At 39.5% G+C, this 13,296-nt stretch overlaps 1 protein-coding gene across 1 annotated transcript in view; it reads left to right on the top strand.

Annotated features, from left to right (window-relative positions):
- The window catches only part of PCDH15 (protocadherin related 15), a 553,205-nt gene that overhangs the window by 113,980 nt on the left and 425,929 nt on the right, over positions 1 to 13,296 (top strand). The window contains exon 7 of the mRNA XM_018568452.1: positions 3,894 to 4,100. Within this exon, the coding sequence (XP_018423954.1) occupies positions 3,894 to 4,100 (207 nt within the window). The remainder of the gene's footprint in view (positions 1 to 3,893; positions 4,101 to 13,296) is intronic.

Below are 13,296 nucleotides of genomic sequence, written 5' to 3'. Positions count from 1 at the left end.
CTTGTAAAACGCAGGAAGCTAACTACAAACTGCTCACACGCTGGTATAGGGTTCCCTCCATTCTGCACAAGGTTTGGCCACACACTTCTAATCAATGCTGGCGTTGCAATGAAAATGGAGGGATCCTTGCTACATATCTTCTGGTCTTGCCCTCGTTTGGGAAACTTCTGGGCAGATGTGCAAGTTATATGTAAGACACTAACTGGGATAGATCTCCAAAATGACCCGGCGGCTATCCTCCTTCACCTTTTGCCTTAACCAAAAAAATCTGGAAAACTACAACTGTCCCCACCACTGCAATGTGGATCTCGAAGGTACGGGAAACCGAGAGGATGGAGTGCATGACAGCCTCCTCACATCATCAGGAAGCTAAATTCAATAAAAGATGGTTCTATTGGCACGAATACCTCCTTTCCTCGGAGTCCCCAGTGGCACCACAGTGTAGCGCTTAGGCTCCGTCAACTAAGTATACACTACCCTGTCCTGACCTGGAGTTGAAAGGTCTCTTCCCAACCCTCCCCTCCCCACCCCATTCTCCCTTTCCTTCCCTCCCCCCTCTCCACTACCCTCTTCCCCCTCTGAGCTGTCCCCCCTTTTATTTCGTATTTATTTATTTTGTTATTCTCTTTTCTTTTTTCTCTCTTTCTCTATAAACCTCTTTATGTTCTTTGGAAACGTCAAGTTGATCACTAGATTGCTCCCTAAGACGCCAGAGACAGAAAAAATCCACTTGCATAGCAGAAGTGGTTAACCTTTGTTAAATATGTCTTATTTTCTTCTGTGATCATTGTATCTGTTTGCACTTGACCTATTGGACTTTAACACTAGGGCTGCATTGTTATTGTTATTGTTATTACAGATGTTGTACTTCTGATGCTTGTGATCAAAATAAAGATTTTCAAAAAAAAAATAGTGTTGGTCATGACAACCTTGCTTGACCAACAACAGTAAATATATGTATATATGTATTGTGTAATTTGTAATAAAATACATATAATCAAATATGTTTAATTGTGTTTAATGTCATCTTTAAAGCAGCCCTTTTAAAAAATAAATTCCTCCTTTAAAATATTTGAAATAACTTTTCAACAACTTTCTTTTATTTTGTTATCAACTGTAAAAAAAAGTATTTTAATTGCAATTCATATACATAGGCTGTTAATACAGCTTTGTAAATGCCACTTGGATCCATTCTTAGCATCTTGGTTACCAAGAATGGGCTAGGGGATGTACCAAGAAAGGGGTGTATACAGCACATGCGTAGTAAGCGACAAAGTGTAAAAGTTTGCTAGGAGCAAGATGAACATTTTTGTTGGTTTTTTTTTGCAAGAGGGACATGCAAAGTCTCCTTTTCCAAAAATCTCCGAGCAATTTTTTAAAGTAAAGTTCGGCTTTAACTTAGTTTTTGCACTCTCTTTTTTTAATGATGTTAGGTTTCCATCAACACTTCTTGATTGTCTTTTCATTACATTTCTGCATGTACTGATTACTATCTACTATATCAGGGACATGAAAAGTTTCATGCATCTGTGGGTTTTTTCTATTCTTGTACACTTTAAAAATAAATCAAAAAATACATAGCAAACAACATTTGGTAGCAACATCATGTGAATTATAAACACCGAACCATGAGCTCACCTCTCTGCTGACCCTCATTAACAATGTATTGCTTTGAAACCACAGGTAGAACGTTGTACTTCACGTGTTTGTTCTGTCAGGAAAATCAAGTAAAGCGTCACTTCACTCGAGTGTCTTGAGAAAAAATATTTAACCTTTTTACTTTTCTTTCAGTTTTGTTTTGCAACCTGGGTAATCATAAGTTTCTAAAAATGTTACCTTAATTTCTTAGTGCAGTCCTAATGGCAACATAATCAAACTGCATTGTATCCACATTGTTTGCCAGTGAAAATTAAATGCGGAAAAAATTGTATGGGGCAGATTGTACAAAGCTGCATTAAGGCATACATTCGTGACAAACAACCTTTGGCTCTTTTTTTCATCCATACGTAGTAAGTGAATGTATAGACTGGGGATTGGAAAATCAGAAGGGGAGCTGGCAAAACTATGAACTCTCAGCAGAGCACCGTGCAGAATCAACTGAAAATGTCTAACTCTTCCATCTAAAAATGAATCATTTTTAAGTCCTCTCATTGACAAGACAGATGGAGCTACTTGTCACAAACTGAGCAAGACAGAGTGAACTGGATCCTATCCTGATAACCATTGGGCTTGCCAAGGAGTCTAAGAAACATATGTTATTCACCAGGAACCCCCTTACAAGGTTTTGCGCACCACAAGGTCATGTCTACAGATAATTACAGAGATAGTAGGAAACTGTAATATGACTATCAGAAAAAAACAGCCAGGCTACTAGTAAGGAAACAGAGGAGCTGGTGGCAGCAGGGAGAGAATCAGATAGACCCAGCTGCAAGGACTCATAGGAGCAGAGTCTGGCAAACGTAAAGTACCAGGAGTAGCTGTGCCCAGCTGCAAAGTCTCAGAGGATCAGAGTTTGGCAAATAGAGTTTATCAAGAGTATATGTGCCCAATTCCTGGGGCCCGTGCACAGGTGTCCCCAAAATATAACGGGAAGTACCGGGAGAGCCAAGGGACAAAGTGTCATGGTACAGGTATGTAACAGGACTTAGGTCTGGAAGTAGGTAACAGCAACATGCCTACAAGCAGGTAATGGCAACAGGACTACAAGAAGGTAACAGGACTTAAGTCTATAAGCAGGGGACAGGGCTCAGGACTCAGGATACACAGGAAATAATATCAGGCTACTGAGCCATAGTCCTGACTGCAGGAAGGGTTTAAATACCCTTCCAGGAAGCACCAGGTGATGGATAAGTGCTGGCAGCTGGGAGATACCCGCAGGTGAGCACTGGAGCTGCAGGTGCCAGCAGCACCCAGTGCCTGACAGTTCCTGGCTGCCTCGAGACACCTACAGGTGAGCACAATAACTGCAGGACCTAGCTCCAGCGCCACCTGGAAGCGCTCTGGATCCTAACATCCCAGCTGCAAGGGGTCAAAAGAGCAAAGTTTGTCAAACAGAGCATAGCAGGAATAGCTTTGCCCAGCTGCAAGGTTTTAAAGCAACAGATTTTGGCAAACATAAGGTACCAGGAGTAGCTGTGCCCAGCTGCAAGGGCTTGAAGAAGCAGAGTTTGGAAAACAGATCATGCCAGTCCTTGGATTTGGGAGAATGAAGCAGACAGGTCTGATTGGCTGCAACATGGAGGGTAAATCCTGGAAGTGACTGGGGCTGCGAACCTTAGGAGATGCTGGAACGGGAAAGGTAAGTAATCGCTACACTGCTACAAGTTTAAGTTTACATCTACATTCATTTAAGTAGATGTGAACACTAACTGAATGGCATTTTGGTTCCTAAATCACTGTGTATCATAAAGAATGTCCATGTTTTTTTTTTCTTCTTTTTTTATAAAATATTGGTTGCATGGCATTTTCAGCGCAGGTTTCCTGATAGTGAGAAAGGTGGACTTCTTAATCTGTGTTGCAGTAGCCACTTGAGTCCCCACTGGAAACAATAGAAACACATGTCACAGTGACCACACTGAAGCACAGTTGGGAAACAGGTACAGAACATGGTCACCCTGTAACAGGAAGTACTTGAACAAGGACCTTCATAACAGGATCACCAGATATTATTTTAATGAAAGCTGCATATTCAAAAATAATGACAATTACTTTTGAAAATACATTAACATGTTAAAACATTTATGATATAATATTGTTTTTTGTTACATGTAAGTAATGAAAAAAAGAGTATTTTGCAAGCAAAAAAAATATTTGATCCTTTATGTGTATATCCAGCTGCTAATTTTATTATGTGTATATCCAGCTGCTATTTAATACTACAATGCTTTTTTTAGGCTGAGCAAGACAATGGTCATCCACTTCCAGCATTTGCTAACCTTCACATTGAAATTTTGGATGAAAACAACCAAGCTCCTTATTTCACATTGGCTACATATCAAGGCTTCATACTAGAGTCTTCTCCTGTGGGAACAACAATCTCTGACAATCTAAATTTAACTGCTGCACTAAAATTTGTAGCTTTGGATAATGATATTGAAGAGGTGAGTTCTCCCATTTATATATTTATTCTCAACTAAATGCAAACACAACATGTGCTTTCATAAAAAAACAATACATGTTACTACTGTACACTTACAGTATATTAGGAGTAGTTAATAATTGTGTAGTGAGTGTTAATTAAGAACTCTGTTTGCGTCTTGGAACATTTTGTTGCATCTTCCTTTGTGGATTAACATGGGTAGCAAAAGATACATTGGGTGCAGGTTCGCCAGGAGGCAACCCAACCTCCTTAAAGGCACAGAGACACACAAGGGTCCCTGGAATGTGGGCACATCAGCCATGTAAACCTTTCAGAGGTTGTTGATTTGAGTTTGTAATTCTGTGTATGATTTCTTTTCTATTATGGAATTCCATAGATTTAACCCTCAACAAATCACTTAACATACCACTGTAATAGTGCTTGAAACTCACTAAATGTTTCCTGTGAATATTGTTTTTTTTATTAGTTTAGTGCCTTTAAATGCCAATACATTTTGTTTATAGAAAGGACTTATTTTTTTTTTGCATGTGATATTTATTGACATTTTTCAAACATTCGCAGCAGATACACATGTAAAACCATCGTAACAGATTGGCATATGCTTAATACATTCTATGCCATGTATAGATAACGGCTATGTCAGTAAAAAACAACTGTGAGAGCATCCGTTATCTGCATAGCAAACATTGCAACAACTTATGATCAGTTGTCGATAAACCAGAAGGGTAAAGATAGAAGAGGTAAAATAAGATAAACATCTAATGCTTCACCAATATTATCAGATCGATATGAACTAATTTTGGGGTACACCATGTAAGATCGTAGTGATAAAGGGACAAAACTGGGACAAACTGAGTGTCAAGGGATGAGGAGGATCGTAGAGCAATGGGCAATGGGCAAGGGTAGACCGCAACCAATACTGATCCTAGTGATATGGGACATTTTTTATAGTATGAGGAAAGGGGCTCCAGCCTTAAGCTCATAATACATCCAAGGCCCCCAAGGAGCCTTCCAACTTGGCTCTATCATACCATTTCGAGTGTTTTGATGGCCCGTTTAGTCAGGTTCGGACGAGAGACAAATCTGTCCATGTCGTCAGGTGGTTCGTTCCGGTGCATTCAGCAGTCTCTGAGCTAGAGGAGAGGACCGGGTAGTGTACTCGATAAATGTACGGGACGGAGCGATGCTGCACACGTCTAGCTCATCGAGCGCCGGAACCGGAAGTGAAAGGACTTATTATTCCTTCTAGGGTGAATCCACTGAAAACACAAACATTAGTGTTGGATTCTGTTACTCATAACTATTTACTTGAGATCGAATTTCCTTTTTATTCAAACAGTCTCTTGAGGTCTGTTATTATTTTTTTAAAATACTAATTATTGCTTCTGCTGTAGCTTGTTGGTTTTTACAAAGTAGTCACTTCAATTATGTTCCTGCCGAGCCCAAGGTTAAGGCAGGAACAAAACTACAAATGGGAAGCTTTTGACTTTGACAAGAGGCTTTTGAAATATTGCTTTAGTACAAAGAACTGTGCAATAAAAACCTGGCAGTGATTCTAACTCCTCACTACTCTATTGGAATCTAAAAAAAGGTTTTGTCTTTAGTTATACTTCAATAATGTATTGCTTAGTGTTCTTATTCCTTATACTAATTTATAATTAATTCAAAAACTGACTAACTTTAATGGGAATTAACAGTACAGATATTAGAGATGTATATAGATGTATATGTATATAGATGTATATGTATATAGACTACAACGAAGAGACTCTATATGAACTTTAACAAATGATAGCCAGTGATAAACAGAGAATAACACATGGATCCTGTTAAAATGGTGCTCTCTCTTTGATGGCAAGGCATGAGCCATCTCACAACACTTTTTCCTGCAAAGCTTACCACTGCACCTGGAAAAGCTTCTCTAAATGGTGCATGGATCTCAGGCTTAACCCCATGACCATTTCAGCTTATTTGAATGGATGTGTGCCTGATGCTGGGCACCAATAAGTGATAGATTATGGTATTTGCAATCTTATTTTAATAACCCATGGCTTCACATTCCTTGTTCATACTGTCATTGCTCCCATCATCCACCCTGTTAAGACCACCTTGGCTTCATACTTTAATTTGATTCTCTCTGAGTTCAAGGTTTACTCTTTAAGTCCATTTCTTTCTGACCTTATCTCAGAAGATGGATTTCCTTATTGTTATCACTTCAGCTTGAAGGGTTTCAGAGCTGGCAACCTTGCCTTCTTTTCAACCTCAGTGAGGACATTGTTTTCCTTCTCTGTATCTCCTTCACATCCTAAGAGGATTGCTTTGCAGAAGATAGACAAGGCTAGAGTCATCAGGTTTATCTGATGGCCACAGCTTCCCTTCTAAAGACTGTTTCTTAGTTATTCTAGATGGTCCATGCAAGATGTCCTCGGCATCCAGTGCAACAATGTCTGAATAGATTGTGTTGACTATTTTGCAAGCATGTTCCTTAAATGGACAGGAACCTTTGTTTTCTGTCACTGCTTACACTACTAGGGCATTGGGTGTGTAATGGGATTTTCGGCACCAGGTATCGGCTTCTCAGGTATGTAAGGGAGCTACCTAGTCTTTACTTTGTGTTCAGAAAGCTTTAATGTGTGAATGTGACAGTGCTAGTAGATGTTAGCTTTGAGTGGCGATGGGATATTGGTAATGCTCTGATGCTTGAGCATTGCCATGGAACCACTGGTTGCACCTTCCTTTTTCCCTTTGGAACTGCTTCCGCATAACCCATGAGTAGAGAAATTAACAATGTACCCAATAAATGCTAGAAGAAAAGGGGTTGAACTGTTTCTATAGGGATGTACAGTTCATATTTTTTCTTAGGAAGGTTATCTTCTATAAATAATGTTTGTTTACTGCTTGCTACTCTTGAGCTTGTCAGTACATGAAATTATAGCCACTAGAAAATGCTGTACCCTTTGCTTGTGTGCAACCTCCTGGGGTGGTGGTTATACCCATTGGTAGAATATTATCTGAGTATGTCCCCCAATGAACTACTAAGAGATTTTATGATGAGTACAAAACTCCCTTTATTTTCAGACTTTTCAAGCTTGCTGTAGAATTATGAGAGTTTGAACACGATAACATTAGACTTCATTTTATGAAAACATTGTCAGCTTTTATTGACCCCAGATATATACTCCATGGAACAACACTAAACTGGATTCAATAGTTGTGACTGTCTAAGTACGTTGTGAAGCTTTCCTGTGCTCAAATCATGCAGATGACAACACGCTATGTAGTGGAAGAATGTACTTACACAATGTCTCCAGCTTACAACCAGACCTGAATGCATGGCTTGATTGGACAACTATGTGGCACATTTTGTGTTTATGTTTATAACTGTAAAGGTATGCACTTGGGGACTAAAAACATGCATGCATCATATACTCTAGGTGGAGTAGAATTGAGGGGGTCAATAATCGAGAAGGATCTGGGTGTTCTGGTAGACCATAGACTTAATAATAGCATGCAATGTCAAGCTGCAGTTTCTTAAGCAAGCAAAATGAGAGAGAGAGAGAGAGAGAGAGAAAGAGAGAGAGAGAGAGAGAGAATATCATGGCCCTGTACAAAGCATTACTAAGACCTCTGCAGGGATATAAAGTTCAATTTTTGGCACCAGCTCACAATTAGTGCTGAATAAACTATTTCTGGAAAGAGGTTAACATCATGCATGAACCACCTTGTATTTTGTGTGGTTTTAAGCAAATTGTTTAGCTGCTGTTTCACTGGGAAAAAAAAGTGGCATACCATTAATTCAATATTAACCAGTTGACATCCGCGGTGTTAAACCCCCTTCCCATCCAGGCCATTTTTCAGTATTCAGCGCTGTGGTACTTTGACTGACATTCCCCCTATATAATAGCAAAGGCACACTGACAGGTCCTCTTTATGGAGACATTAGGGGTCTCTAGGACCCCTAATGTCACCTGTGGACCCCAAAAGAATCTGATGAAGCAGAGATCTGCTTCATCAGCTTCTTCTCTCTGGCTATAGCAGCCAGTTGACAAACGAGCACATATAAACGAGTTGGAAACGAGCACATATAGACGATAAGCGGGCTATGGAGCCGCTGATCGCCTATATGTGAAACACCCGGTAACGGGTGTTTGCATTGCTCGGGTCTTCTCTGCCCGTGCGTGCCCGCTAGGGGGCGCGCGCGAGCAGAAAAAAAATGGCGTCTGGCGACGGCAACCCGCCAGTGCAACAGTGCCGTCCGTCCGTTTTTTTACAACGGGCGGACGGCAAGTGGTTAAGAAAAGTTTACTCTGATTGTCAGAAAGACCAATTTAGGACATCCACTTGTTTATTGAAATCCACACGATATATTGAAATACAGACAGTCACTCCCAACAGTTTTTTTATAATTTAATAGGATAGCAAATATCCCCCCTTCCATGCCTCTGAGGATGTTTTAAATAAGCTGAAGTCATACAGGCACTATATATAGGTAGGTTTTTCATTAACTTCCAAAATAATCTAATTTACAATGTGTTATAATTACAAAATTATGCTTTTCGCTTGATGCACACACACACATATAAAAGCAGATGCTCCTTAAAAAAAATAAAAGCTAAAATATGCCCAAGGTGCAATGGCAAGGTGTACATGTTCATTGGTATGTCACATACAGGATCTGTAAGCAGGGAGTGTAGTTAGTCATGTTTCCTCAAAGTATATAACTTTAACTATTAGTATCTCTTGCACATTTGCTTCCTCTTAAAATTGAGAAAGACAGCTAGTTTTCTAACCAAGAAAGAAAATAGGGGCTTTTTGTGTTCAGTTATAATTCTGGTCCCCTCATATACACATGTGTCAAATACCTTTTTAGCATCCACTGGTCAACATTTATCCAAACTCATTAATGTGCACTGCTAATGTGAACAGCACTGCTAGTAGGGAGCATGCCAGCTAAAGTTTTACAAATACAGAAAAAAGGTCAGGTAAACACTTTGCCTAATACCTAAATAAATTCTTCCCACTGATGTTGCTATTATTTCACAGCTACTAAAGCTGATAAGCCCTTGGATGCAGATCCATTCAATGGTTGACTCAAGTTAGCTTTCATGAAGAGACATTACCACCTTTGTAACTCTGTAGTTTAATGATTATGCTGTACTGAGCAGAAGAGCCTTCAGAACCTTTTCCAGCCTGAGCCAGTATACTGCTTATTCAAAAGCAAGTTCATTGGTAAAGTTTTTTTTCTTATTAGGCCATGAAAAAACAACTTTAAGTGGACTAAAATCCCCTCTACTCACCTCCCCTCTAGATCTATGACATCCACAAGCTCCCTCTCTGGTTTCAACATCTTTGTGTGATCTTGGGACATCCTTGGGATAAACATAGATTTATACTCCAGTTAAAAAAAGCAACTAGAATAAATAAAAAGGGGCATATTTGATAGACCACTTGATCTTTTAATGCTGTTCTATCTTTGTTTTGGGTTCCGCATCTTCGGCCATGTTGATGGGCTGGCCTAGGATGATGTAGTTCCCATACATACACACAGGAATGAATTGATCCTCGCACAAAGGAATGCCAGAAATAAACACTGTGCAGGGCACACAGGTCGGTGTACATTTTAAAGAATTGTGCGAGCAGAAAGGTAAAAAGCATTTATTACAGAAGATATGGCATGTGGCCTTCCTGCTTGCATTTTTTAAGGTTCAGCTTTAAATTCCAACTAAACATTGATTAGGAAAATACATCCCAGGGGCATCAAAACAACTGGTGTGTAAAGAAGCAAGGGTTCTTTTTTTGCAGAATGAAGTCAGGGGGCAGGTTTTTTATATGTAGGCTAATTTAAAAGGGGCATTAAATTGAGTATACAACACACAACCTTAAAATACTTCTAAAAATGATTTAATCATGCATTGCTGCAATCTTTGTTCATGCTTTCTCCTCTCAGTATGTGTCACAGCCAGTTTGAAAATCTTAAAAAGAGTAACAGGTACATACTGCCACTGGCAATCATGTTGTAATCTATGTATAGCTCATGATAGAGTTTGTGTATTGTGCCATTTGTGTGCTTGTGTATTTCTTTTTTTAATGTTCACACTTTGTTTTGCTTTTAGCTGGCTCCAGATGCAATTCCAGTATGTATGCTAGAGTGACATTCTTTTTTTAAATAAATTGTGCATGGCTTGGAGTGTTACTTACTAAGATCACCTGTTTGCTTTTCAGCCTTTTATTTGTAAAACAAGAAAGAAAAAGCATGTATGAGGGGTTTTCTACCAACTTAAACATTAGCTATCTCCACAAAGTAAATTACTCTCATGTCCATTTTACTGTGTATTGCACTCTGGAATTCTATGCTAATATAATTAAAACACATGCACTAATTTTCAGAAACAGTTACTGCACAGGACAATAAATCCATTCATGTGTTATCTTTAGCTTCATTTGCCATACTCACAGGGGATTTTACTGTCATTGAGTTTATTAGACTTTGCTGATTTAGGTGTAAATTTAAGCCCTTTCTTTTTTTAGTGCCATTTTTGTATTTATTTATTTATACATTCCTAGTTTAAAGCACTATACTATTAATTGGTGCATGTGTTTTATACAACCCCGGTATCTGCGTTGAAAATATGTTGCCTGTATTTGTCATCTGGTCTTTATTTTACATCCTAACACACACACACACCAGTGTTTAATCTAGGCAGAATGTTGATGCAGATGGACACTTGCCACAAGCAAAATACCTCCAAAGACATTAAATCCACGCTCCATATACAACAGTGTTTGTTGACAGTAGCAAACTGATAGATCTTTGTATTATGCAGGAGGCTAACACAGTATGGCATTATCAGTAGTGATAAGCCAAACAGGTTCGAGTTCAGTTCGAATTCGAACTTTAAAACATCCAAAAATTTTGAATTTGAGCTTGAACTCAATGCAAGTCTATGGGGGTAGAACTTTCAAAAACAATTGTCCGCTTTAAGAGGGCTTATATGCAAGTTATTGGCCATAAAAAGTGTATGGGGATCTGGGTACAAAAACTTTAAAAATCACCCCTTTCCTGTCCAGGCCATTTTTCAGTATTCAGCACTTTTCAGTATTCAGGTCGTATTTTCAGTACTTTGAATGACATTTATTCCGTCATGCAACGCTGTACTGAAATACATTTTATACAATTTTTTTATCTAATGTCACCTGTATTTGTTATTTTAGACCTTAGATCAAAATGAGCACTTAACCCTTGCAGTGCAGAGTTAGCCCCATTGCAAAGGTTATATATTTTTTTAATTGTTTACTTATTGTTGGATATTTGTTGTTTTTTAAAGACTATTTTCTGCATTGTGCCTTTGGACATCAACATTTATAAATAATTGCTGCATTTCAAATATTTTATTGCCCATTAGTTTCAGTTAATGTAATTTACAGCAAAATACTATGAACTATGTTGATTATATGATAAACAAAAAATGTAAAACAACATATTTCATACATTTGCCACAGGCATTCAAAGCAAAATGTATCATTCAAAACAGTGAAACATATAAAGAGGAAATTATAACATCCAATCCTGTTAATATTCATCTTAACCCCTTGCCGTCCGCCCATTGTAAAATTACGAGAGGACGGTGGATCCTTCCCGGCGGGATCACGTAAATGTACGTAATTTTTTCCCTGCTTTTTTGGGGGGGGTCCCAGGGTGACATTATGGGTCTTAGAGACCCGTAATGTCTCCATAAAGAGGATCTGTCAGTGTGCCTTTGCTATTATATAGGGGGATTATTATTCCCCTATATAATAGCAGTAACAATAAGTGCAAAAAAGTAAATATAAATTAAAAAAAATAAAAGTAACTTTACATTTTGAAAAAAAAAACTGCCCTATATTAAATTATGAAACATTTAATAATGCCCAATTTTTTGGTCAAATCTAAAAGACGGGGTCACGTCGGGTAAATAGACACCAAACATGCCAAGCCTTAAGATTGTGCGCGCCTGCAAAACCTCAAAAAACAACAATACACAAAATTGGCCATAGGCGACGCTTTACAACCTTAATGTCACCTGGAGACAAAGAAGCTGATGAAGCAGGGATCTGCTTCATCGGCTTCTTCTCTCTGGCTATAGCAGCCAGATGACTGACAGGTGAATGCGGAAGTGATGTAATACACATCACTTTTGCATTCAGATGTCGGAGGGAAAACAGCAAGGAGGAATATGCTGATCTCCCTCCCATCTTCCTCCTGACACCCTCCAGAGCCGGTCCCGGGCCACAGGTGGGGCAGCGGTGCCCAGGATTGAAGGTGAGTGTGCAGGAGGGAGCAGCGGCACTCGCAGAGGGGTGCGTGCATATGCAGCACATACAAGCGATTAGACGGCTATAGCGCCCTATAGATTCCCGGTGGAATTCTGCTTGCGTGCGCCCAGAAAAAAAGACATACACTTGACCCCACCAGGAAGGATCCGCCGTCCGCCCATAATTTTACAATGGGTGGACAGCAAGGGGTTAAAGGAGCAGTGAAGTTAACATCACTTAAAGGGTAACAATAACAATGAAAAATTCCTTTAAATATCGTGCCTGGGGGGTCCCCTTAACCTGCCTGTAAAGTGACAAATATGTACAATGTATAGAACCTGCTGCACCAAAACTGACATTTCTAAAGAACAAAAAATATTTTTTTTTTAAAGCATGCAGTTCCCCCTCCCAAACAATACCAGACCCTTTAGGTCTGGTAGGAATGTTAGGAGGGACCAATTTTTTTTAAGTGTGGGGTTCCCCCCAAAAGTCATACCAGACCCTTAAGGTCTGGTAGGAATTTTTAGGAGGATCCCCACCCCCCAAAATATGGGGAAAAAACATGGGGTCCCCCTAAAATTCCATACCAGACCCTTTATCCGAGCATAGGCCTGGCAGGGCCGGAAAGGGGCGAGCGAGCGCCCCCCTCTCCCTCCCATACCAGGCCACATGTGTCACCCCTGGAAAAGTGCTTTGTCCCTGTGCCGATGGGGACAAGGGCTTCTTCCCCTCAAGCCCTGGAGCGTTGAATGTGGGGGTGTGGGCATGGGGGCTTATTCACATCAGGGTAACCCTTTAGCCCCTTGTTAATGAGTAAGGCCTACCCATTCACTAAAGGGTTAAATAAAAAGTACAGACTTTTGAAAAAATCCTTTATTTTGAAGAAAAAAACAAAAGACATGTTT

Source organism: Nanorana parkeri, unplaced genomic scaffold (genome assembly GCF_000935625.1).
Source record: "Nanorana parkeri isolate BGI_ZX_2015 unplaced genomic scaffold, ASM93562v1 scaffold32, whole genome shotgun sequence".
Classification (NCBI taxonomy): domain Eukaryota; kingdom Metazoa; phylum Chordata; class Amphibia; order Anura; family Dicroglossidae; genus Nanorana; species Nanorana parkeri.
Note: the sequence above shows the minus strand (reverse complement) of the source record. Positions and strands in the feature narration are given on the sequence as shown.